General features: G+C 49.6%; 1 protein-coding gene and 1 non-coding gene across 2 annotated transcripts; both read left to right on the top strand.

The window, feature by feature from the left end:
- Positions 1–1,768: 1,768 nt before the first annotated feature.
- LOC129693890 (fucolectin-like) lies at positions 1,769–4,883 on the top strand. Its single transcript, XM_055630628.1, has 3 exons — positions 1,769–1,942; positions 2,817–3,096; positions 4,728–4,883. The coding sequence occupies exons 1-3, from the start codon at positions 1,882–1,884 to the stop codon at positions 4,867–4,869; spliced, it is 483 nt and encodes a 160-aa protein (XP_055486603.1). The 5' UTR covers positions 1,769–1,881; the 3' UTR covers positions 4,870–4,883.
- A 7,138-nt stretch (positions 4,884–12,021) lies between these two features.
- Positions 12,022–12,094, top strand: trnaf-gaa (transfer RNA phenylalanine (anticodon GAA)). The gene has a single exon. It is a non-coding gene; the product is annotated as a tRNA-Phe (tRNA).
- Positions 12,095–27,315: the final 15,221 nt, after the last annotated feature.

Below are 27,315 nucleotides of genomic sequence, written 5' to 3'. Positions count from 1 at the left end.
TCCGGACCAAGGCGGCTCCCCGATCTTTGTAGCTCAGCCAACTGGCCCGTCAACCCGTGTCAGACAGGAGTGTGAACCATTCAACTTTGATGCCCGTGGCCACACTCCCACCCGCCTCGACGCCATCAACCGGTATCCTCCCCTGGGGGATTGTCTTATACACCCACGCACATCCTGTCCGTTTTGCCGGATTCACCGGGATGGGCGACAAAGTCGGGGATTGTGGGAGCGGGTGGAGGTGGAGAGAGGCCAAGCAGTGCGCCGGGGCGTGTCCGAGCGCCTCAATAAAAGGCGGCAACAACGGCGCTTTGCCGAGGATCCCGAGCGAGGTAAGCATCAGATCGCGTTGCCCGCCCCTGGTCCACGTGCGACTTTCTGCGTCTGAATCACGGAATAGATGAGGAGGGGGGGGGGGGGGGGGGGTGCTGCGGGTGGGTGGCTTCCCAGAAATATTTTAGCGAAGTGTTACTCAGGGGGTCGTTGAGTGCGCTGGGGACCTGGGTTCATGGATTAGATTAGGGCTGAGAACAGTGAACAGCCGGTGGCTACAGACATACCCCGGGGGGGGGGGGGGGGGGGGGGGGGGGGGGGGGGGGGGGTCGGCGATTCACCCTGGGGACCAGCGCTGTGACCGAGTGGAACAAGTGTGACATTTTCAATGTGACTGTGGGAGCAGAGGCGATAGTGAAGAGCAGGGTGGCGGGTGCAAGAGGGGGTGAGCGGGCAAATGAGTGGTCTCCTCACCAGTAAGCAACTTAACACATCGTGAGTGCGGTGAGATTCACCAGACGGAACGCGGGAGTCGGCTGACTGAATGAATGTTTTGACTGGGGCTGGATTCTTTAGTTCAGCTGAACAACGGGACATTTGATTGGAAAAAACAAAACTGTTTAAAGGACGTACGGGGGGAGCGGGGGGGGAGGGGGGGGGGGGGGGGGGGGGGGGGGCGGTGGGTGAAATATGTTTGTCCTGTCATTGAATCAGAGTAAAGGGTTTGGCCGTTGGCGACTGCGATGAAGCCAAAAGTCTTCACCTCGGGTTGGTAAATCTCTGGAATTCACGAGGGGCCGCGAAGGCGCAGACACTGTTCAAGATTCAAGTCAAGAACGTTTTATTGACATATGTCCCAGATTCAACAACTAAATACTGACTTGCAGTAGCACAACATAATTTGTAAAATAGCAAACGGTAAACCATAAACGAGAAGAAAAGGATTAGTGTGTATATATACACATACTCACATGAAGTAAAAAGAAGATGATATATATCCACGCACATTTACGTACACATGAAAAACAAACAATAATAGTGCAATAATAACAATAATAGTCTATGTCGTTCAGAGCTTATTTGACGTTGTAATGTTCCATTGCGCTAAGGAAGAAACTGTTCCTGAACATGGACGATACAATGTTTTGGTGTGGGAGGATATTTAGGCGCCTGTAATTTCTTCGTGATTGATGGAGTGTGTGTGTGGCCATGGTGGTGTGCGTCTCTGATGATGCTGGCTGCCTTTTTGAGGTGGAGAGGTTTCTAGAGGAAGGACACGGACGTGTGGGGTAAATGATGAAGCGTATGTAACTGTCTTCGTCAAAACAGTATGATGTGACCTTGTCGCAGGGAGAGCATGGAGAATGAGTGAAGATCCTCCCACGCTGACACGTCACACACTCCCGGGGTCAGACACAGAGCGGCGCTCCCTCTACACCCCCCCCCCCCCCCCCCCCTCCGTCATGACACATTCCCGGGGCCGGGGTGGGTCACAGAGTCTCGCCCGGAAACACCAACTCACCTTCTCTCACTGCCAGCGTTTGCAACATATTGTGTTTGGTTTCAGGTTTCCGCGTCTGCCGGTGCTTCCGCTGTTGCCGAGTTGCCAGGATGCTGTCCGCCGTGTGGATGGTCCTCGCTGGTTGCTGCGCCGTAAACGCCCTGACCTGTGGTGAGAGAAGCTGCCTCCGGTGTCCCTGGCGCTCTCCGTCCCTCAGCCTGTGGCCTCGGTCATTCAGGCCCACACCCTCCTCCTTCCAGAGCACAGGGAGTCCTGGTACTTACTTCCCAAGCCCGAATTGTGTGGGGTATTTCGTCCGGTCTTGCTCCGCCTGTAACCGAGGAGGAGGGGGGGGGGGGGGGGGGGGCAGTGTTGTGGCCCCAGCTACAGGGACGATGCTATTAAATTGGAATGGTTGTCGAGAGATTCACTGTGGGATGTTACTCGGGCCTGTGGACTTAATGACAGCGAGAGATCTGATAGGCTGGGGGGGGGGGGGGGGGGGGGGGGGGGGGGGGTGGGGGGGGGGGAGGTGGGGGGTGTGGTGGGGGGGGGGGGGGGGGGGAGGGATGACGTCTAGTTGAGGTGTACAGGGGGAGGAGAGGCGTGGAGTAAAATTAAACACACAGATATTATTGCAGGATAGAGGACACTAAAACTAGGGCATAGGTTTAAGGTTAGAGTGCGAGATTTAAGAGACCCCCTAGCGGCTACGTTTCCACTCAAAGGGTGATCCGTATCTGAACAAGCTGCCGGAGGAAGCTGTTGAAAGGATAACACGTGAAAATTACATGTGGGCATATACATGAGCAGGAAGTTGTAGCTGGTTATCGACCAAATATAGGGAAACTGGAATATTTAAGCATGCCAATTTTGTCAGCATGAACAATTTGGGTAGCATGGCCTCCATGTCCAGCTGTAGCCTGTGAGACAGCTCTGCCCTGCCTGTCGCCGGCACCGTCACGTCATATTAGCTGTTGGCACGCGCGGCCCGCGGCCGCTTCACCTGGTCCCAGCTCCGATCATAGGCGACTTGTGTTTGCAGGGAACGTGGCGGTCCGGGGAAACGCCACCCAGTCGAGCACAAACTGGGGCGGAGATGCGCACCAAGCTATCGACGGGGACAGGAACGCCTACTACCACAACAAATCGTGTACTCACACCAAGAGTGAATTACGGCCCTGGTGGAGCGTAGACCTGTTGTCCGAGGAGAACGTGCTGTCCGTGAAGATCACCAACCGACTTGACTGCTGCTGGAAACGGTTCAAAAACGTCGAGGTGTATGTTGGTACCTCCTACCAAGACAACGGCAACAACAACCCGCTGTAAGTGTGGGCGGGAGGAGAGGGGCCACTTCAAGGGACACAGGGCAGGTTCCTGGTCACTCACATCCCAGTGACGGCAATGCGCCGCGAGAGTCTGGATAGGGGACGGGTGGTTCAGTGCATTCTTCCCACAGGACGGAAATAGGCCCTTCGGCCCACCCTTTCCATGTCCGTATTCGGGTAACCGACTAGACGAATCAGCTTCCGAGTCACAGACCCATTTTGTATACCGATGTGTGGTCAGTGCTCAGCCTGCTAAGTTTCTCGGGGGAAACAACCCAGCCTATCCAGCCTCTTCTTGTTGCTCAAATCTTGCACTCCCGGTAACACTCTCTGTTTATAACACCATCGGGGCTCTGCCATTTACTGTGTGCCTTCTGCCCTCATTTATCCTACCATAATGCAATACGTCGCATGTGTCTGATTTAAACAACATCACCCATTCCTATTAAACCACCGAATCAGTTGATCAACATCCCACTGTACAATTCGGCACTTTCCACTATACCACCAACTGTAGTGTCATCTTCAAGATCATTCACCTCGCCGCCAAGATCTACAGCTAAATCATTAATATAAATGATGCACATAAGTGGACCAGCACTGATCCCTGTGACACACCACTTGTCTGAAATACAACCCTCTGTCTACTATCCTCACGCCAATTGTGAATCGAGTTACCTAGCTCCCCCTGCATGACATGGCCTCCTTCCACACCAACCGGCCACAGAAACATAGAAAATAGGTGCATGAGTAGGCCATTCGGCCCTTCGAGTCTGCACCGCCATTCGATATGATCATGACTGATCATCCAACTCAGTATCCCATCCCTGCCATCTCTCCATACCCCTTGATCCCTTTAGCCACAAGGCCCGCATCTAACCCTCTTAAATATAGCCAATGAACTGGCCTCAACTACCTTCTGTGGCAGATAATTCCACAGATTCACCACTCTCAGTGTAAAAAATGATTTTCTCAACTCGGGCCTAAAATACTTCCCTCTTATCCTTAAACCGTGATCCCTAGTTCTGGACTTCTCCAACATCGGGAATAATCTTCCTGCATCTAGCCTGTCCAACCCTTTAAGAATTTTGTGTTTCTATAAGATCCCCCCTCAATCTTCTAAATTCGAACGAGTACAAGTCCAGTCTATCCAGTCTTTCTTCCTATGAAAGAACTGCCATCCCAGGAAGCAGTCCGGTGAACCTTCTCTGTACTCCCTCTATGGCAAGAATGTCTTTCCTCAGATTAGGAGACCAAAACTGTACGCAATAATCCAGGTGTGGTCTCAACAAGACCCTGTACAACTGCAGTAGAACCCCACTGTTTTTATGCTGAAATCCTTTTGCTATGAAGACCATGTGGGACCTTGTCAACGTTCTTGTTAATGTTCATGTCGACAACCTTCTCGAGGACGACTATACGTGAGATGGGGGAACATGTGTGTGTGGGAGGGAGTCTTTGTGGATTACCTGTACGTGGGAACTCTGTGGGTGGGGATTCGTTGAGTGAGACTGGCGATGGGAACCAGCGAGACCCGCTAACCACCCCAGTTAGTTGCCGCTACCTACCAGAGGCCGAGGCTGTGACCACCGCCACTTGATTAATATATGGCGCCTTCTCCCTTCCAGATGCGGGATGATTGAGAGCCTGGAAGCCGGTGGCACCGCCCTGCTCAACTGCCACGGGATGAACGGGCGTTTTGTCAACGTGGTGCTGAGAGGCGAAGGCATCCTGACCCTGTGCGAGGTCGAGATTTACGTAAAAGGCTAAAAACGGCGGCGCCGCTCAATAAAAACGTGAAGCATCCATGTTCTGTGCCCGTCTCCTGATTCACGGCTCGGCGCCCCACCGGGGTATAAAGTCATAGCGAAAACAGATATAAAAACACCGGAGTAACACGCGGGCCAGGCAGCATCTCTGAAGATGCGTCCCGAACTGAGGCGTCACATATTCCAGGGAAGACACAACTGCTGTAGAAACTCAGCGGGTGAGGCAGCATCTATAGAGCGAAGGAATAGGTGACGTTTCTGTCGAGACCCTTCTTCAGACTGATGTGGTGGGGCAGGAAGTAGAAATGAAGAGGCGGAGACTATAGCTGTGGGAGAGCTGGGAAAAAGCAAGGACTATCTGAAATTGGAGAAGTCAATGTTCATAACGCTGGGGTGGAAACTGCCCAAGCGAAATATGAGGTGCTGCTCCTCCAATTTGGGGTGGGCCTCACTCTGGTCATGGAGGAGGCCGAGGACAGAAAGGTCGCATTCTGAATGGGAGGGGGAGTTCCGGCCACCGGGAGATCAGGTTGGTTACTGCGAACTGAGCCGAACCCTCCCCTTTCCAGCTCTCCCACGGTCTACAGTATGCGCCTCTTCGTTTCTTCTTCCCCACACCCCCCCCCCCCCCACACCAGTCTGAAAAAGGGTCTCGACTCGAAACGTCACCTATTCCTTCACTCCATAGATGCTGCCTCACCTGCTGAGTTTCTCCAGCATGTTTGTCTACGTTCATTTTTTCCAGCACCTGCAGTTCTTTCTTAAACATTTCCTCACATATTCCTTCACTCCAGAGATGCTGCCTGACCCGCTGAGTTACTCTAGCATTTTAAACACTAGACAATAGACAATAGGCGCAGCTGTAGGCCATTTGTCCCTTCGACCCAGCACCGCCATTCAACGTGATCATGGCTGATCATCCACAATCAGTACTCCGTTCCTGACCCTCCCCCCGCCCCCCCCCCTATATTCTTTGACTCAATAGACAATAGCCAAAGACTCCGCTATCTTTAAGGTTTAAACGAACTCTGCAATTAGCCCCTACACATGGAGTCATAGAGTGATACAGCGTGGAAACATGGTCTTTGTTCCAACTTGCCCATACCGACCAAAATGTCCCAGCCACACTGGTCCCACCTGCCTGCGCTTGGTCCATATCCATCTAAACCTGTTCTAACCATGTACTTGTCTAACGATGGGATAGTCCAAGCCTCAACTACCTCCTCTGGCAGCTTGTTCCATACAACCACCGCCCTTTTGTGTGATAAATATACCACACAGAATCCGATTAAATCTTTTCCCCTTCACGTTGAACCTATACCCTGCGGTCCTCAAGTCACCCACCCTGGGCTAAATCATATCGCTGAACAGGCCTTCACCCTGACTCACTACCGCTATCAGCTGCTCAATTGTTGCCTGTTACGTTGGAATCCTCATGTGTAAGAGCTCGGTTAAATCAACACATACCAATATTACAGAGCCCGTCCCTGTACCTAAACCAGCCAGGACAATGCGGGTGGGTAAGGCCTCCGTGCTGACAGCACACCGGGCTGTGCCCGAGCGGTGCCCGGGTCACAGACTCCCCTCAGCTCCCTGGCCTCCCAAACGCGCACTGTAGCTGTGAGAACGCGCAAGATTCACAGCCAAACCTGGCCCTGAAGGGGTGAAGGGCATTGGTATTGGTCACGCATAGCGAGATACCGTGTGCAGCCTTGGTAACATGCCATCGATCAAGTCATATTATACATAGGTTCATAATACCTAGAAGCAGAATTCGGCTATTCAACTCATCGAGTCTGCTCCGCCATTCGATCATGGCTGGTCTATCTTTTCCTCTCAACACTATTTTTACGCTTTCCATTAGACACGAATCAAGACTTATCCATCTCTGTTTTAAAAATACCCAATAACTTGGCCTCCGCCTGCCTGAGGCACAAGTACAATCCATATAATACACACGTACACTATGCAATACACGAATACAATACACGTACACTCCATACAATACACAAGTACACTCCATACAATACACAAGTACACTCCATACGATACACGAGTACAATACACAAGTACACTCCATACAATACACAAGTACAATCCACATAATACACAAATACAATCCATATAATACAAAAGTACACTCCATACAATACACGAGTACAATACACAAGTACACTCCATACATACACAAGTACACTCCATACAATACACAAGTACACTCCATACAATACACGAGTACAATACACAAATACACTCCATACAATACACGAGTACAATACACAAGTACAATACACAAATACACTCCATACAATACACAAGTACACTCCATACAATACACGAGTACAATACACAAGTACAATACACAAATACACTCCATACAATACACAAGTACACTCCATACAATACACGAGTACAATACACAAGTACACTCCATACAATACACAAGTACAATACACAAGTACACTCCATACAATACACAAGTACACTCCATACAATACACAAGTACACTCCATACAATACACAAGTACAATACACAAGTACACTCCATACAATACACAAGTACACTCCATACAATACACAAGTACACTCCATACAATACACAAGTACAATACACAAGTACACTCCATACAATACACAAGTACACTCCATACAATACACAAGTACACTCCATACAATACACAAGTACAATACACAAGTACACTCCATACAATACACAAGTACACTCCATACAATACACAAGTACAATACACAAGTACACTCCATACAATACACAAGTACAATACACAAGTACACTCCATACAATACACAAGTACACTCCATACAATACACAAGTACACTCCATACAATACACAAGTACACTCCATACAATACACGAGTACAATACACACGTACACCCCATACAATACACTCCATACAATACACAAGTACACTCCATACAATACACAAGTACACTCCATACAATACACAAGTACACTCCATACAATACACAAGTACACTCCATACAATACACAAGTACACTCCATACAATACACAAGTACACTCCATACAATACACGAATACAATCAAGCCAAGGACTAGTACAACAGGTTGTTTTTTAACGGCGGGGCTACCGTTCAATAGATCGCAGCGAGGTAGCTGCCCTGTTCCTTACCAAACCCTGAGCCAGAATCGGGTCATCTGCACATATTTTAGCACCAGGTTTCTCACAAACATACGGAGTACTTATCTGGTGAGAGGCGACGCACGTCTGTCCACACTCGAGGCCAATAGCAATCGGCACCGCATGGCGGCGGCCGGGTAGCCGCGGCGCTAGGATATGGTTGCGTTTAGGCGGGATTGGATTGTTGAGCATTCAGTCATAATCCTGACTTCGCACCATTGGCTCCTCAGCCATGAACATACACCACATGTCCGAACCTGCGGATCCCCACGCAAACTCACGCTTCTCTGCACGTTGTATGTCCCATCCCGAAAAATCTTCTCGAATACTTCACGATGTGACGCTCTCTAGCCTATAAGTTTCCGGTTTATACCTCTTGTCGGAGGGTGTGGCGGTATGTCAGAAAGGACTCTCTTATACCTCTGCAGGTGTAGAGTGGAGAGCATATTGACCGATTGTATCACGGCCTGGTTCAGCAACTTGAACGACCAGGAGCATGAAGACTGCTAAAAGAGGTGAAGATGCCCAGTCCGTCACTAGTACTGACCGCCCCATCATCGAAGGAATTTACCGTAGCCACTGCCTCAAACAGACAACCGGCATCATCAGATACCCATACCACCCAGGCCACACACACATTTCACCCCTGCATTCAGGAAGAAGCTACAGGAGCCTGAAAGCTATAACGTGCGGGTAAAGGAACAGCTTCTTCCCCACAGCCATCAGGCTATCAAATATTATACTTCCAAGTAAGCTCTGAACTGCATAGACTTGGGTTTGTCTATTTGCACTACTATAGTGTGTATGTTTTTATCTTTATGAAGGTGTGCATATTTATGTTTGTGAGTGTGTGTGTATATAGAGCCATAGAGTCATAGAGCGATACAGTGTGGGAACAGGCCCTTCGGCCCAACTCACCCATGCCGGCCATCAATGTTCCAGCTACACTAGTCCCACTTGCCTGAGCTTGGTTCATTCCCCTCTAAACCTGTCCTATCCATGTACCTGTTTAACAGTTTTTTTAAACCATGTCCAAGCCTCAACTACCAACCACCATCCTTTGTGTGAAAATGTTGCACTTTGGATTCTTATTAAATATTTTCCCCTTCACCTTGAACCCATGTCCTCTGTTCCTCGGCCCCCCTACACTGGGCAAGAGACTCTGTGCATCTACCCGATCTAGTCCCTTCATGATTTTGTACACCTCTATAGGATCTCCCATCATCCTCGGCGCTCTATGGAATAGAGACCCCAGCCTTCTTAACCTCCACATAGCTCACACGCTCCAGTCCTGGCAATAGACATATATGTGCTGTTATATATTTGTATATATATGTATATGGAAATGAGACACGAATGGAGTAAATCAGCGGGACAGGCAGCACCTTTGGCGAGAAGGAATGGGTGACGTTTTGTCGATACCCTTCTTCAGACCAGTTAGAGGATCGGCTTGAACAACTGATACAATAGATGAGGATGGTGGAGGTGCAAGTGAACCTCTGTCTAGCCTGAAAGGACTGTCGGGATCGCAGGGTGAGGACGAGGGGGGATACTGTCCCTGTTGAGACCAGGGAGAGGGGGAGCAAGGGAAGACCACCTCCAACTTCATCTACTGTATCCGATGTTCAAGATGTGGACTCATACACATCGGCGAGACCAAACGTAGACTGGGTGATCGTTTTGCTGAACACCTTCGTTCATTACGCCTGGACCTACTAGATTTCCCGGTTGCGAAACACATTAATTCCCCTCCCCATTCCCACACAGACCTTTCTGTCCCAGGACTCCTCCATTGTCAGAATGAGACTAATCGCAAATTGGAGGAACAGCATCTCATAGTTTGATTGGGCAGCTTACAACCAAGTGGTATGAATATTGATTTATCTAACTTCAAGTAACCGCTGCACTCCCTCTCTCTCCATCGCTACCCCCCACCCAAGTTGACCTCTAGTTTTGTGTTATGTGGGTTGAGGAGGGGAAAACGTTTTCATCTTTTACCTCGACAGAGATGCGGCTTTTTCCGTGTCGTTTCGCCGTCTGCACTATGGCCTAACACCGTGGAGCTGGCGCCCTCTTGGGGGCTCCAACTGCGGGAGCCTGCGGACTCAACATCGTGGAGCTCGCGGTCTCTGGTTAGAGACTGATTTCGGAAGTTTCAAGCCGTGGGAGCTTCTACCGCCCCGACGCTGTCAGAAGATGACTTTATTGTCTTCCATCACGGTGGGGAATGGGGAGGGGCTGCCGTGGTGGATATTTATGTCAATGTTTTAATGTAGTTGTGTGTCTTGTTGCATTTTTGTTTTGATGGCAAACCAGATTCGTCGTATGTTGCAAAACATACTTGGTTAATAAATTCCGATCATGATTATGATTTGTTCAATATCTCCCTTCATCACTGTCTATATCATTCCCCTTTCCTGACTAGTCTGAAGAAGGGTCACAATCCAAAACCTTACCCATGTCAGGGTGATCGAAACTCTTGCGTCGGGGCGATTGAAACTCTCTCCGCGGCATGGAGCTCCCGAACCATCCTCTTCTTACCAGAGACCGCGGGCATCACCATGTTAACGTGCACAGGCGCCGCGGTTGGAGCTTCGATCCCCGGAAAAGGGATCACAAGCTTGGAGCGCCGGGTCAGATAAAGAACAATGAATTAAATATATGCAAGAAAATAACGATGATAAAGGAAACAGGCAATTGTTAATTGTCTGTTGCGCGCAAACGAGAAGCTGGTTTGGGAGAGGGGTAGAGAGAGAGGGAATGCCGGGATTACCTGAAGTTAGAGAAATCAACACTGAAAATCAACATTGTAAACTGCACAAGCAAAATATGAGATGCTGTTTCTCCAATTGGTGCTTAGCCTCACTCTGACAATGGAGGAGACCGAGGACAGAGAGGTCAGCGTGGGAATGGGAAGGAGATTGTTTACAAACTGGGACATCAGTTCTGTTCGGCCGGACTAAGCGAAGATTGTCAGTGAACTGTTCATTATCTTGCTACGTCCATCGTTTCCCTTATCCCTAACTAGTCTGAACAAGGGTCTCGACCCGAAACATCACCCATTCCTTCTCTCCAGAGATGCTGCCTGTCCCACCGAGTACTCCAGCTTTGTGTGTCTATCGGATATATGTGATATATGTACAGATACGTACTATATATGTACATATATCGGTTTTATGTACATATATAGATCTGGGGGGTCATGTGTTCCTGGTGGACAAAAGATCACCAGATCTGGAAATCCATCTCAAGCCATCGCATTGAGGGTAAAAGAGCCCAACGATTGCAACAGATGTAAGTAGAACCGCTGGTCCCTTTGTTCAGTTAGTCAGTAAAGAGTCGCCTCGCTCGATGCTAACTTGGTTAAGGTGTCAGGTCCCAGCACTGGGATCATCCAATCATACAGTTACATAGTGATAAAGTGGGGAAGCAGGCCCTTTGGCTTAACTTGCCCACACCGACCAACAATTTCCCAATTACACCAGTCTCACCTGCCCACCCTTGGCACATATCCCTCCATACCTGTCCTATCCATTAACGTGTCTAACTGTTTATTGAATGTTCGGATAGTCCCAAACTCAACCACCTCCTCGGGCTGCTTGTTCCATACACCTGCCACCATGTGTACGGAAAAGTTACCCTTCAGATTTCTATTATTTTTTTCTCTCCACTATGTCCTCATTCGCCGACTCTGGCAAGCGTCTGCAGCCGAACTATTCCTCTCATGATTTTATACACCTGAATAAGATCACTTCTCTCATCCTCCACTCCCAGGAATCGAATCCCAGGCTACTCAACCTTTCCCTTTTGCTCAGAACCTCTAGCCCTGACAACATCATTATAAATCTTCACTCTACTCTTTCCAGCGTGTTAACATTTTTCCTATAACATGGTCCCCAGAAACGAACACAATACTCTAAGTGCGACCTCACCAACGTCTCATACAACTGCAACATGTTCTCCCAAATACTATGCTCAATATGTGGTAAAGTATCCGAAATAGCTCAGTTGGGAGAGCGTTAGAATGAAGATCTAAAGGTCCATGGTTCAATCCCGGGTTTCGGCAATGGAATTTAAGAATTTTAGATGAATTATTTAGATGTATGATTTAGTCCAACGCTTTCCTCTTAAATATAGCAGAGTCAGGGGATAAGGGGAGAAGGCAGGAACGGGGTACTGATTGGGGATGATCAGCCATGATCACATTGGACGGTGGTGCTGGCTCGAAGAACCGAATGGCCTACTCCTGCACCTATGGATCGGCCTCTACAGGCATCTGCAAACCCACAAGTAGACGGCCCAATGGAGAGGAGAGGACAGTCATACTCGTTTCCAGTGTCCGCCGATGATGATACTCAATATTTTGACTGATGAAGGCCAATGTGCCAAACACCTTTTTGACCAGCGTCTCCACCTTCAAGGAACGATGTACCTGCACGCCTAGATCACTGCTCTACAACATTCCCCTGAGCCCAACCATTCACAGTGTAGGCCCTGCCTTGGTTAGACATCACAAAATGCAACACCTCATATTTCTCCGTAATTAAATTCCATCAACCAATCCCCAAACCACCTGGTCAATCGATCAAGATCTTGCAGCAATGTTTCACAACCATCTTCATTATCTGCAAAACCGCTCACTTTTGTATCATCTGCAAACTTGCTAATCTTGCCGTCTATGTTCTCATTCAAATCATTGATTATAGATGACTACGCGGCTGCAGGACAATCACTACAGTGACCGCCCACGACCACCGCAATAATGCAGCTGCCGCAAGATGCTCTCCATCCACTTACTCGCTCGCACGGCTGCTGTGGGGCCTCCTGCAGCCAACTCTGCCAACACCAAAGACAGAAAGTGGGTGTGTACGAGGATGATATTACTTTAAATTAAAGACATCAGTGATCACATAGTAGGGTTGTAAGTTACCCAAGTGCTTCCCCTCACACCATCACCCCGACTCCCACTCCATCAATCTGAAACGTCGTCTGTCCATTCCCTCCACAGGTGCTGACTGACCGACTGTGTTAATCCCGCACTTTGTGAACAAGGGCTAATCTATTTGTGGAGCCGCGTGAGGTAGGCATGGTCCTAGCTGAATACCTTTTTGGATTCACAAAGAAGGTTGCGGCATAGATGGCGAGTTCATAAAGGGATACGTTAATAGCCTGATTATGGAGTATGTACAAGCAGATGAGATCAGTTTAACTTGGCATCATGTTTGACATGAACATTGTGGGCTGAAGGGAATTGTTGTACTGTTCCATGTTTACAACACTTTGGTTAGGCCACACTTGAAGAATTGTGTGCAGTTCTGGTCACCCCATTAAAAAAGGATGTGGAGGCTTTAGACGGGGTTCAGAAGAGGTTTGCTAGCATGGACTAGAGAATATTAGCTGTAAGAAGAGGTTGGACAAACTTGATTTGATTTTTCTGGAGATTGCTATCAGAAGAGAATGCCAAGTGGATGAGTAGCTTTTTGTCTGGATTCGATACATTTTAAAGGGAATCTGTGTGACAGGAGATTTGACAAGAGAGTGGTTGATATCTGGAACTCGTTACCAGAGGAGTTGGTTGTCAGGCACAATCTTCGTGTTTAAGGGACATTTAGACATGCATAGATAGCAAAACATAGAAGGATGTGCTCCTAGTGCAGAAACATGGGATTAGTGCACTATCTTAGGGGGGCGAAGGGCCCATTTCTGTCTTGTATGGATTAGATCCGATAATGTTAATAATTTTATTGATTATCCAAGATTTGGTCAACGCTCTCGAGGCTGGTAGAGCTGCTGTCTTAGTGCCGGAGACCCAGTCTCCAGCATGACCACGGGTGCAGACTGTGTGGAGTTTGCACGTTCTCCCTGTGACCTAATGGTGCACCGATGTCCGCCCCACATCACAAAGACGTGCAGGCCTGTGCATACAATTGTCCTCTGTAAACCGTCTCCACGGTGTAGGTGGGTGCTGTAATCTGGGTGATCAATGAAAATGTGGTGAGATTAAACAAATCGAAATTCTGTGGGATCGGTATAAAGAATTTAGAGGAGAGAATAGGCAGGAGAATGGTGGAGATTGAGGAAGGAGGGTTGGTTTAACTGCACGTATTTTAATGCAAGGGGCCTGACGGGTAAGGCAGATCAACTTAAGTCATGGATAGTTACGTGTGACTGGAACGTTGTAGCCATTAGTGAAACCTGGTTAAGAGAGGGGCAGGACTGGCAGCTCAATGTTCCGGAGTACAGGTGCTTCAGGAGAGACAGGGGTGAGGTTAAAAGAGGAGGGGGGCGTGCATTATTGGTTCAGGAGAATGTCAAGGCAGGTATTCGTCTAGTGAGGCTATACTGTATATGTGGAGCTGAGAAACAAAGAAGGGATGATCACCTTGTTGGGGGTGTAATACAGATCCCCAAATAGTGAACGGGAATTAGAAGAACACATATGCCAGGAGATTGCAGACAGCTGCAGGTCAAATAAGGTTGTTGTAGTAGGGGATTTTAACTTTCCCAATATTGACTGCGAAAACCATAGTGTGAAGAGTTTAGATGGGTGCAATTTCTCAAAGGTGTTCAGGAGAGTTTCCCCAGCAATATGTGGAGGTCACCACACAGGAGAGGGCAACACTTGATCTAGTCTTGGGAAATTGGGAAGCACAATTTAATGTAGTGTTCATGGAGGAGCCTTTTGGGACCAGTGATCACAGTTCAATTAGATTTAAGATAGTTATGGATAAGGACAGAGACGTGTTAAAATGCTAAATTGGGTTAAGGTCTACTTTGAGGGTATGAGAGAAGGTCTCACGTTAATTGGAGCAGGTTATTAGAGGGGAAAGCACAATTTGCCGAGTTGAATGTTTTTAAAAGTGTACTGAAGATAGCTCAGGATAAGCACAACCCTGATAGAGTGAAGGGCAAGGCAGGCAAACGTAAGGACATTTGGCTGTTAAGGGAAATGGAGACTCTGATCTAGAATAAGAAGGATGCATGGGACAGGTAACTGGGATCATTTGTACCCCCGGAGGAGTTTCGGGAACTAAGGAGCAAACTCAAAAAGGAAATCAGAAGGGCAAAATGGGACCATGAAATAACTCTGGCAGATAGCATAAAGGACAATCTCAAGAGATTTTATAAATACATGGGAGAGAATGTAACTAGAGAGAGAGAGTGGGTCCCCTCAGGAATCAAAGCGGTCAGCTCTGTGTGGAGCCACAGGGGATGGGCAAGGTCCTCACTGAGTATATCACCTCAGTATTTACCAAGGAGAAAGACAGGAGGATGGAGGAACTTGGGACAGTCAATGGAAGTGGCTTGAGAGCAGTCAGTGTTACGGCGAAGAGGTGCTGTAGGTACTATCACATTTGAAGGTGGACACATCTCCAGGGCCTGATCAGATATATCTGAGGATTTTGTGGGTAACCTGCGAGGAAATTGCTGGAACCCTGTTTAAAATTTACGAGTCGTCTACAAATACAGGAGAGGTGCCGAAGATTGAAGGGTGGCAAATGTTCTGCCTCTATTCAAGAAGAGATGCGGGGAAAATGCTGGGAACTATAGGCCCGTGAGCGTAACATCTGTAGTTGGAAAGTTACTAGAGAGTATTCTGAGAGAGAGGATATACATGGACGGCATGGTGGTACACCGGTAGTGTTGCTGCCTTATAGCGCCAGGGACCCGGATTTGATCCTGACTACGGGGACTGTCTGTACAGAGTTTGTACCTTCACCCGGTGACCATGTGGGCTTTCTCCATGTGCTCCATTTTCATCGCACATTCCAAAGACTTAACAGGTTTTTATGTTAATTGGCTTCATTAAAATTGTAAATTGTCCCTCGTGTGCAGGATAGTGTTAGTGTGTGGGGATCATTGGTCAGCGTGGACTATATTTCCGCAACCTATCTCAAAACGTGCCTTTAGATGGTTAAGGGTTAATTAGGGATAGTAAGCATGGTTTTGTACATGGGAAGTCACGCTTACAGATCTGATTGAGTTTTTTGAAGACGTGACAACAAAGGTCGATGAGGGCAGAGTTGTAGATGTTACATATATGGACTTCAGCAAAGTATTCAACAAGGTCCCACATGGTAGGCTGCTCTGGAAGATTTGATCCAAGCGGAGATAGCTGAATGGATCGAAAATTAGCTTCATGGAATGAGGCAAAGGATGATGATGAAAGGTTGCTTCGCGGACTGGAGGACTGTAACTATTGGTGTGCCTCAGGGTTCTGTGCTGGGCCCGTTACTGTTTGTCAATGATTTGGATTAGAACATAGTAACCAAGATGAGCAAGTTTGCAGATGATACAAAAATGGGCGGTTTTGCAGATAGTTGTAAATAATAGCAGCGGGATCTTGATTAATTGGCCAGTTGGGCTGAGGAATAGTTGATGGAATTTTCCACGGAAAAATGAGAGGTGTTGCATTTTAGGACGTCTAATAAGGGCAGGACCTACGCAATGGGTGGTAGGGTTCTGGGGAGTATTGCAAAGCATGATTCCTTGAAGATTGATTCGCAGGTAAATGGGGTGGTCAAAATGGCTTTTGTCACATTGGCCTTCATCTTTCAGACTATTGAGTATATTTCACTTGCGCAGCTTACACCCCAACGGTATGAATAATGACATCGTCAACTTCAAGTGATCCTTGCTTTCCCTCTCCCTTCATCCCTCCTCCTTCCTAATTCTCCAACCACACTGTCCCTGATTACATCTTATCTGTTTGCTTCGTTGTTACCTTCTCCTAGCTAACAAAGATCTATTCTACATTTGCCATTGGCCTCATCCCCTTTGATGTCTCATTTTCACACCTTACATTTCCTTATCTTTGTGTCTCCCCCTACCATGACTCCTAGTCTGACACTTTAGTCTGAAGCAGATCATTGTAGCGGCCTGGACGATGTCAGGAAAATGCCAGACGCCAGGCAGGCTCAAACAATTGTCTTTAATCGAGAGCACACCACACACACACCCAGAGTGGTCTGGAAACCCCGTGACAGAACAACGCCCCTGTCCCTTAACTGGGGAGGGGGATGATCCAAGGAGTGGCCTACTACCCAGGGACCGCCACAGGACCCCACGTCCCCCAAGTACCCTAGGCATGAAACGGACAGAAGGGCATACACGGCGGCCAGCCCGGGTGCATACCATGCCCGGCACAGGAACAGGCAACTGATCAACAGGTGCAGGGGACGGAGTAGCCAGAGAAGGAGCCACCCGAGACAGAGAGCGCCCTCGCTTACGGGGCCGCTCTGCAAGCACCGGCTGATCAATATCAATATGTGCCGGCTTCAGCCGCGCAACCGAAACAGTCTCACTCCGACCCCCCATGTCCAGGACAAATGTGGATGATCCATGCTCCAGGACTCGGAAGAGACCCTCGTACGGCCGCTGGAGGGGTGTCCAATGTGCATCCCTGCGCAGGAAGATGAACTGGCAGTCCTCCAGAGCAGAGGGAGCATGCAGACGGAAGGACCCATGACGAGGCGTGGGCACCGGCGCGAACTTGCCCACCGTCTGCAGAAGACGTTGCAGAGCATCCGAAGGCTGCTCTACCTGGTCCTGTGCCGGCGGCATGAACTACGGGCACCGTCAACGGGGACCCATACACCAACTCGGCGGAGGAGGAGGCCAAGTCCTCTTTCGGTGCAGTGCGGATCCCCAGCAAAACCCAGAGCAGAGCGTCCACCCAGTCCGGACCACTGAGCCGTGCCCTCAGGGCATCCTGAGTTGGTGATGAAACCGCTCCACCAGGCCATTCGCCTGCGGATGATACACTGTCGTTTGGTTTAGCCGAACACCCGGGAGGCGTGCCATGGCTGACCAGAGTGTCGACGGGAACTGAGGCCCCCGGTCGGATGTTATGTCCAGTGGCATCCCGAACCGGGCGATCCAGTGCGCCACCAAGGCTCGAGCACAAGTGGCCGTTGAAGAATCAGGTAGCGGAATGGCTTCAGGCCACCACATTAAGCAGTCCACGACGGTGAATAAATGCCCTGAGATGTCGGCAGCGGCCCCATGTTGTGCACATGAATGTGGTCCAACCGCTGCCGAGGGACGGCAAACTCCTACAACGGCGCGCGCACGTGTCGTTGCACCTTGGCAGTCGGGCACGGGATGGACGAGCGCGCCTAATGTCAAACCTCCTTCTGCAGCCCATGCCACATGAAGAGGGAGGCTACCAGGGCCTGCAGACAGCATCCACGCTGGCCGGCAGAGGCACCTCCCTCTGTCGAGTTGCGCGGTTGCCGAAGAAATCGATAGTCGTCACCCCGAAACGGCAATTGGACGAGTTGACGGATATTAAAATCGCTGAGGCCCTGAGGCAACCGATGGAGATGTATGCAACGCTCCTGCTATGAGTGACTGGCCACGAGTATGTCATCCAAGTATACAAATACGAAGTCCAGGCAGCGGCACACACAGTCCACAAGCCGCTGAAAGGCCTGCGCAGTGTTCATCAACCCAAACGGCATCAGTACAAATTCGAATAGTCCAAATGGCGTTATAATGGCCGTCTTCGGGATATCATCAGGGCGGACCGGAATTAGGTTGTACCCTCGCTCAAGGTCCACCTCGGAGATTACCGATGCTCCGGCCAGATGGTCATTGAAGTCCTGAATGTGCGGGACCGGGTACCTGTCTGCGACCGTCGCATCATTCAGGCGACGGTAATCTCCACATGGGCGCCAGCCCCCGTCTGCCTTGGGGACCATGTGGAGCGGTGACGCCCATGGGCTATCAGAGGGACGCACAATGCCCATCTCCTCCATCAGGCAGAACTGCTCCCGAGCCAGACGAAGCTTGTCTGGCACGAGACAAAGTGCACCCGAGCGTGCACAGGCGGGCTGGTAGTAGGAATATGGTGCTCCACCCCGTGCTTGGGGATGGAGGAGTGGAAGTGGGGTTCAAGGATGTCCGGAAAATCCACCAGGATGCGCGTGAAAGTCGCATCCACGGACGACAGGGGGCCATCAGGGCGTGATACGGGATCACCAATGTGGAAGGAGACGGGCTCCAGCGTGACGGAGTGCACCAGGCGCCGCCGCTTGACATCCACGAGCAGTAAATGGGCTCGAAGAGAGTCGGCACCCACCAGCGGCTGGGAAACGTCGGCAATGACGAACTCCCATGAAAAGGAGCTGTGGTCAAAGTTGGGGGAGATGGTGCGAACCCCGTGGGTGCGAATAGCACTCCCGTTCACCGTGGTGAGGAGGGGGGCCCGTTTGCCCTCACGGATGTCAGCGATGGAGGGAGGTAGAACACTCACTTCCGCACCAGTGTCCACGAGGAATCGACCTACAGTGCTGCGATCCCAGGCAAAGACGCGATGAATTTTGCCGGCAGCCGAAGGAATCACTGACGACCGGCCCCTTCGTTTCCCGGGAATGAACAGGGTGAGCGACATTGCCTGACTGCAGCTCCCCAGCGACGACGGTAATAGCACTACCCCCCTCTGCTGGCGTTGGATGGAACTGCAACGTGCTGGAAAGACGTGTCTGGGCTTCAATGCCCAACGACGGCCGGGTTTTGCCGCTGGGACAGACTGGGAGCAGCGGAGACGCGGTGGATCGCGGCCCCGACCTGCTCTGAGCCACCAAACGCCACGGGAAGGACTGTCAGCGCTTCCAGGTCCCGCTGGCGAGACATCTACAGTTCCTGCATGTCAGTAAAGGGATCCCTGGTGAGCTGCAGGCGGATGTCAGGCGGGGGTTGGTGCAGGTAAGAAAACTTAAATAGGAAACAAGGTTCGTGGTCCTCCATTAGGGTGAGCATGTCCTCCAGGAGGGAAGACGGACGCCGGTCGCCCAGGCCGTCCATTCGGAGAATTCCGAGTCACCAAGGCCAAACCTCCTGATAAGGAATTCCTTAAGGCCCCTATATTTGTTAGTTAACGGGAGCTCTGGGGAAAGGCTTAACTCGCCTCGCAGTCGCTTGGTGAAGCGCACTCACCACGTAATAGTATTTTGTTTCATCCGCTGTAATAGTGGGTTTCACGGCGGTCGTGTCACGACCCATGACCCGTACTGTTGCTACCCTACGTCAAGTGTAGTACAAGCGATGAACTGCAGATAAGCACTTACCATTGTTTTCAGCGTAGCGGGCCCGTTAAAACCCGCCGAAATGGTCAATTTGCGCGCTGTAAATAATTATGGAAATCGGGACAAGCGTGAGAGACATATAGCCTACTTCAGAATTCCAAAAGTGAAGAGAAATGACGGGAGATAGAAGCGACAGCTGAAGAGACAACAACAGCCAGAGTGCTTGGTGAGCATTGGCCGTTTGCTCACTGCATTTCATCAACAATAACGCATTATTTGTGTTTTTTCTTGATTCCTTTGGCATCTAAAAAGTTTCAGAAGTGATAAATCTGGCTGTAAAATTTTAAAATCGCCCATGGTTCTCAAGTGGGTTTTTACATACAAAAAGAAAACGCCTCTGAAGCACAATTTACATACGAGTGAGTCTGCACCTTTGGGTGCTCATAGGGGTCCAGGGTCCCCACCCGTCCAGCCCCGTCTGGTCCCAACCCAGTCCCAACCATCGCAGTTGAGTATAGGAGCAAAACGGTCCTTCTGCAGTTGTACAGGTCCCCTGTGAGACAACACCTGGAGTATTGTATGCAGTTTTGGCCTTTTGGCCTTCATAACAAAATGAGTTGAGTATAGGAGCAAGGAGGTCCTTCTGCAGTTGTACAGGGCCCTGGTGAGACTACACGTGGAGCATTGTGTGCAGTTTTGGTCTCCTAATTTGAGGAAGGACATTCTTGCTATTGAGGGAGCCCAGCGTAGGTTCACCAGGTTCATTCCAGGGATGGCAGGACTGTCATATGCAGAGAGAAAGGGGCGGCTGGGCTTGCATATTCTGGAGTTTAGAAGGATGAGAGGTGATCTTATTGAAACATATAAGATTGTTAAGGGTTTGGACATGCTAGAGGCAGGAAACATGTTCCCGATGTTGGGGGAAGTCCAGAACCAGGGGCCACACACACAGTTTAAGAATAAGGGGTCGGCCATTTAGGACTGAGATGAGGAGAAACTTTTCCACCCAGAGAGTTGTGAATTTGTGGCCATTTACTACTGAGATGAGGAGAAACTTTTCCACCCAGAGAGTTGTGAGTCTGTGGAATTCTCTGCCTCAGAGGGCGGTGGAGGCCGGTTCTCTGGATGCTTTCAAGAGAGAGCTAGATAGGGGTCTTAAAAATATGGGGAGAAGGCATGCACGGGTTATTGAAGGGGGACGATCAGCCATAATCACAATGAATGGCGGTGCTGGCTCGAAGGGCCAAATGGCCTCCTCCTGCACTTATTTTCTATGTTTCTATATGATCACCCCCCATCCTCCTGCACCACTAGATTCAGGAACAGCTTTCCCTCCCCGCAGTTACCAGGCTACTGAATGGTCCTGCCTAAGCTAGAATGTGCTCACGATCATTCAACCGACCTCGTTGCGGGCCATGCACTTGTTGTGCTTGCATTTCTCTGTAGATGTAACACTATATTCTTCACTCTGCTTATTTTCTCCTCAGCACTACCTGAGGGTCCGACCCCAAACATCACCTATCAATGTTCTCCAGGGATGCTGCCTGATCTGCTGAGTTACTTTGTATGGTCTTTGGCAATCTTTTTAAGTGAACTTTTTCAGCCTCATTACCGAATTCTGCTCCTATAACATATGAACTAATGAAGTTAACACGTTTGACTCTTGAATCGAAGCGTCACCCACCCCTCTGCCTCCAGCGTTCTTCCAACAGGATGTTTTCCTACAGTGGCGATCCGGGTTGGGGATGATTCAACTCCAAGAGCTACTACAGGGAGCTTTCAGAAGCCATAATATAACAGCCCTGCTCGATCAGCACCGCATCCACCACCCATACAGTCCCTCCCCCCACAGCAGCACACAGTGCACGGTGTACAGAATGCAATTTCAGTTACGTGACCAGCCGGAATTCCTAAACCTACGGCTTGAGTTACAGGGAGAGGTTGGATAGGCCAGGACTGTTATCTTTGGAGCATAGGGGGCGAAGAGATGACCTTGTTGAGGTGTACAAGATCCAGTGCCGATATATCTAACCAGAGGGATTAAGTGTAAGGTGAGAAGGGAGAGATTTAAGAGGCACCTTGGGAGCAACTATTTCACTTAGAGGGAGTCTGCATCTGGGATACTCTGCCAGAGCGAACCGTAAAATTGAGAATATTTTGATTTTTTAAAACATTTGGATAAATATATGTACCGATTCCTGGGATGTCAGGACTGTCTTATGAAGAAAGACTGGATAGACTCGGTTTATACTCTCTAGAATTTAGGAGATTGAGGGGGGATCTTATAGAAAGTTACAAAATTCTTAAGGGGTTGGACAGACTAGATGCAGGAAGAATGTTCCCGATGTTGGGGAAGTCCAGAACAATGGGTCACAGTTTAAGGATAAGGGGGAAGTTGTATGACCGAGATGAGAAAATCATTTTTCACACAGAGAGGTGAATATGTGGAATTCTCTGCCACAGAAGGTAGTTGAGGCCAGTTCATTGGCTATATTTAAGAGGGAGTTAGATGTGGCCCTTGTGGCTAAGGGGATCAGGGGGTATGGAGAGAAGGCAGGTAAAGGATACTGAGTTGGATGATCAGCCATGATCATATTGAATGGCGGTGCAGGCTCGAAGGGCCGGATGGCCTACTCCTGCACCCATGTTCTATGTTTCTATGTCCTCTGATCCTCGATTCTACTCTGGGTAAGAGACTTAGTGCATCTCACCGATCTATACCTCTCATGATCTTAGACACCTCTATATGGAGAGAAGGCAGGCACGGGTTATTGAGGGGGGACGATCAGCCATGATCACAATGAATGGCGGTGCTGGCTCGAAGGGGCGAATGGCCTCCTCCTGCATCTATTTTCTATGTTTCTATATGGAGTTTTTCATTCTTTGCCGAAAGCCAGTCACCGCAGTGACAACCACTGGGCCCATTCTTATCTGATTAACCTCTTCAACTTCCTAAATAAACATGTAAGAGAGCAGCGAACAATTCAACTTACATTAAAAAAAACTTATTCCATCAAGTGTCAGTTTAGTTTATTTTTGAAATACAGTGCGGAAACAGGCCCTTCGGCCCACCGAATCCACGCCGACCAGCGATCTCCGCATACTAACACTATCCTACACACCAGGGTATGTGTTATGATTTCCTTGGCCAGCACGCAAAACAACATGTTTCACAGTTTGTCGATTCTCGTGACAATAATAAATCGTAACCAATAAACCGTGAGTTAATTTTATTGCTGATATCTCCAGCGCTGCCATTAATCACCCGCCCAGTTTTGTTGATCTCGTGACACGCCCCTTTGACCAGGATGTGGTCGAGGGTGGAGGCTCCAAGACGTGGTCGAAGACGGAAGCTCCAGGGGGAGGGGCTCCAGCCCTCATCTGCCCCGCAACAACAGGGCGAGCGCTGCTACTTAAGGCGGGGAAAGGCATTGGGGAGGAGCAGAGCTGTTGAAGGGAGGCAGTGGGGAGAGCTCTGACTTCGCGGAAAGCAGCAGGAAGGAGGCGACACAAAGTACATACGACACAAGGTAAATGTTTAGCTGAATGATGGCGGGCATGTGTGAGTACGAAGGAGAGATAACTATGAAATGCTGCGATGGTTTAGAGGAGTAGAGTGCAGACTCTGTCACACAGGGCAGAGCTGCCATGGATGCTGCCTGGTCCGCTGTGCTGGTATGCTCCAGCTCTTGGTGTTTGGACTACAGCTGTAGGAGCGGTCTAGCTGCAGCCCTTGACTGGCCATGTCGAGTGGCTGGAGCTGGTCATCTCAGCATGGTCCTGGGGAATGTGAGCGTGGGACGTGATCACGCCTGAGGCGCAGGCAGAGAGAAAAGGGGAAGGGAGAAGGAAGAGAGGCAGGAATCCTCCAGGGCCATTCCCCTCCACAACAGGTAGACTACTTTGGATACTGTTGGGGAGATGCTGGTATGGGGAAAACAGCAGTAGCAACTGGGTCTGTGGCACCAGGCCTGGCTGTTGCACAACGGGCAAGGGTGGCATAGTGCTAGCTGACTCCTTAGTTGGGGGACACACAAGAGGTTCTATGCCAGCAATGGAGTCCCCAGAATGGAGAGAAGCCCCCCCCCCCCCCCTCCAGTGCAGGGCTACCCCAGTATGTGACACAGTGTAGTTACCCCAGTGTGTGTCACAGTGTAGTTACCCCAGTGTGTGACACAGTGCAGGGCAACCCCAGTGTGTGACACAGTGTAGTTACCCCAGTGTGTGACACAGTGTAGTTACCCCAGTGTGTGTCGCAGTGCGGGGTTACCCCAGTGTGTGACACAGTGTAGTTACCCCAGTATGTGTCAGTGTAGTTACCCCAGTGTGTGACACAGTGTAGTTACCCCAGTGTGTGTCACAGTGTAGTTACCCCAGTGTGTGTCACAGTGTAGTTACCCCAGTGTGTGTCGCAGTGCGGGGTTACCCCAGTGTGTGACACAGTGTAGTTACCCCAGTATGTGTCAGTGTAGTTACCCCAGTATGTGTCAGTGTAGTTACCCCAGTGTGTGACACAGTGTAGTTACCCCAGTGTGTGACACAGTGTAGTTACCCCAGTGTGTGTCAGTGTAGTTACCCCAGTGTGTGACACAGTGTAGTTACCCCAGTGTGTGACAGTGCTGTAAATTTAAAGTAGCACTTTCATCCCAATAACCCTTTCTGGCTTAATCCCTCCCTTCACCACCTCCAGTTTAAATTACAGTTGGAATATTTTGGAGGACCAAGTAACCAAGAAGAACCAAGGACACTTGGAAACAGAGTGCCTCATCCACAGAGTCTCAGATGATCAGGCAACGGAGAGAGAATCATACACAGGATAGGCGGGTGTGGGACTGGGGAGACTGGCACTCGAACAGATTGGATGGGCTGAGCAGCCTCTCGCTGCGTGTCATCATTCTTACTGCTCGCCCCGCGACTGCTCCGCTCGCACCCTGCCCGCTGGAAAGGTGGTGGCGGGAGAGAGTTGTCGAGGGAGGGAGGAAAGCGACCCACAGCCCACCCCGTGTGCGTGTGTTACCCAGTGCAGAGGAGTAAGTTAGCGGAATCTCCTCATTATGATATTTGCTCCACAAGGACGTCTCCCGCAGTCACACCCCCCACTTCGCCTCTGACCAACACCTCCCTCCTCCAATCACCGCGTTGAATCATCATGTCCAACCCCCACTGCCTGCTGACAGACGCCTCTCTCGTCCAATCGGCGCCCTCGATCATCACTCCCCCACCCCCACTGTCTCGCGGAAAGCGTAAGTTTTTAATTAAAATGTTTTTCACCGAATTTCAAAGTCCGGATTACAAAGCATTATCGCCCACCTCCCAAAACATGGGAGATTTCCGTCCGTGATTGTGTTCTGATTTTATTCTCCCCAAATTCACAGGAATTATCTAGATTCCACCGCTAACCTGCACGGGGTTCTGGGGGGGGGGGGGGGGGGGGGGGGGGCGGTCAATTAGCCTAACGACGAGGACGTCTGTGTAAACACGCGGGGGGATCCCACGGCTGTCACACGGAGACATGTGAACCCCGCGCATCGAACACCTAACGTTAGGATTGAACCTACGCTGCGCAACTCCAAGGCAATGGATCTATGCACTGTTCGCCGCCCTAACATGGGTTCGGGCAGGGATGTTCTAGTATGTTTTTTACTCAAGATTCCAGCATCTGCAGTCTATTCTTTAGCAAATTTGGCATTGTTATTTTTAATGAATACGGCGCTTACTCCGTGGGCCGATGGAGCTGTTTCCGTTTTGTATCTCTCTGTGACTATGACTGGGTGGGTCGAAGGGACTGTCTCCGTGCTGTATCTATCTGTGACTATGACTGGGTGGGCCGAAGGGCCTGTCTCCGTGCTGTATCTATCTGTGACTATGACTGGGTGGGCCGAAGGAGCTGTTTCCATGCTGTATCTCTGGGTGGGCCGAAGCAAAAGGATTTGAGTATAGAAACATAGAAACGTAGAAATTAGGTGCAGGAGTAGAGGCCATTCGGCCCTTCGAACCTGCACCGCCATTCAATATGATCATGGCTGATCATCCAACTCCGTATCCCGCACCTGCCTTCTCTCCATACCCCCTGATCCCCTTAGCCACAAGGGACACATCTAACTCCCTCTTAAATATAGCCAATTAACTGGCCTCAACTACCCTCTGTGGCAGAGTTCCAGAGATTCACCACTCTCTGTGTGCAAAAAGTTCTTCTCATCTCGGTTTTAAAGGATTTCCCCCTTATCCTTAAGCTGTGACCCCTTGTCCTGGACTTCCCCAACATCGAGAACAATTTTCCTGCATCTAGCCTGTCCAACCCCTTAAGAATTTTGTAAGTTTCTATAAGATCCCCTCTCAATCTCCTATATTCTAGAGAGTATAAACCATGTCTATCCAGTCTTTCTTCATAAGACAGTCCTGACATCCCAGGAATCAGTCTGGTGAACCTTCTCTGCACTCCCTTTATGGCAATAATGTCCTTCCTCAGATTTGGAGACCAAAACTGTACTAATACTCCAGGTGTGGTCTCACCAAGACCCTGTGCAACTGCAGTGGAACCTCCCTGCTCCTATACTCAAATCCTTTGCAATGGAAGCTAACATACCATTCGCTTTCTTAACTGCCTGCTGCACCTGCATGCCTACCTTCAATGACTGGTGTACCATCACACCCAGGTCTCGCTGCATCTCCCCCTTTCCCAATCGGCCACCATTTAGATAATAGTCTGCTTTCCTGTTTTTGCCACCAAAATGGATAACCTCACATGTATCCACATTATACTGCATCTGCCAAACATTTGCCCACTCACCCAGCCTATCCAAGTCACCTTGCAGTCTCCTAGCATCCTCCTCACAGCTAACACTGCCCACCAGCTTAGTGTCATCCGCAAACTTGGGGATATTGCCTTCAATTCCCTCATCCAGATCATTAATATATATTGTAAATAGCTGGGGTCCCAGCACTGAGCCTTGCGGTACCCCACTAGTCACTGCCTGCCATTGTGAAAAGGACCCGTTTACTCCTACTCTTTGCTTCCTGTTTGCCAGCCAGTTCTCTATCCACATCAATACTGAACCTCCAATGCCGTGTGCTTTAAGTTTGTATACTAATCTCTTATGTGGGACCTTGTCAAAAGCCTTCTGGAAGTCCAGATACACCACATCCACTGGTTCACCCCTATCCACGCTACTAGTTACACCCTCGAAAAATTCTATAAGATTCGTCAGACATGATTTACCTTTCGTAAATCCATGCTGACTTTGTCCAATGATTTCAC

The sequence above is a fragment of the Leucoraja erinacea genome, unplaced genomic scaffold (assembly GCF_028641065.1).
Source record: "Leucoraja erinacea ecotype New England unplaced genomic scaffold, Leri_hhj_1 Leri_461S, whole genome shotgun sequence".
Classification (NCBI taxonomy): domain Eukaryota; kingdom Metazoa; phylum Chordata; class Chondrichthyes; order Rajiformes; family Rajidae; genus Leucoraja; species Leucoraja erinaceus.
The sequence above is the reverse complement of the archived record's forward strand: the minus strand, read 5'-3'. Positions and strand labels throughout refer to the sequence as shown.

What these genes read in the sequence shown, in the direction of transcription:
- LOC129693890 (XM_055630628.1), top strand. Translation starts at nt 1,882, where the DNA reads ATGCTGTCCGCCGTGTGGATGGTCCTCGCTGGTTGCTGCGCCGTAAAC. An exon ending in CGTAAACGCCCTGACCTGTG is followed by an intron (nt 1,943 to 2,816) that starts GTGAGAGAAGCT and finishes TTGTGTTTGCAG; the next exon opens with GGAACGTGGCGGTCCGGGGA. An exon ending in AACGGCAACAACAACCCGCT is followed by an intron (nt 3,097 to 4,727) that starts GTAAGTGTGGGC and finishes TCTCCCTTCCAG; the next exon opens with ATGCGGGATGATTGAGAGCC.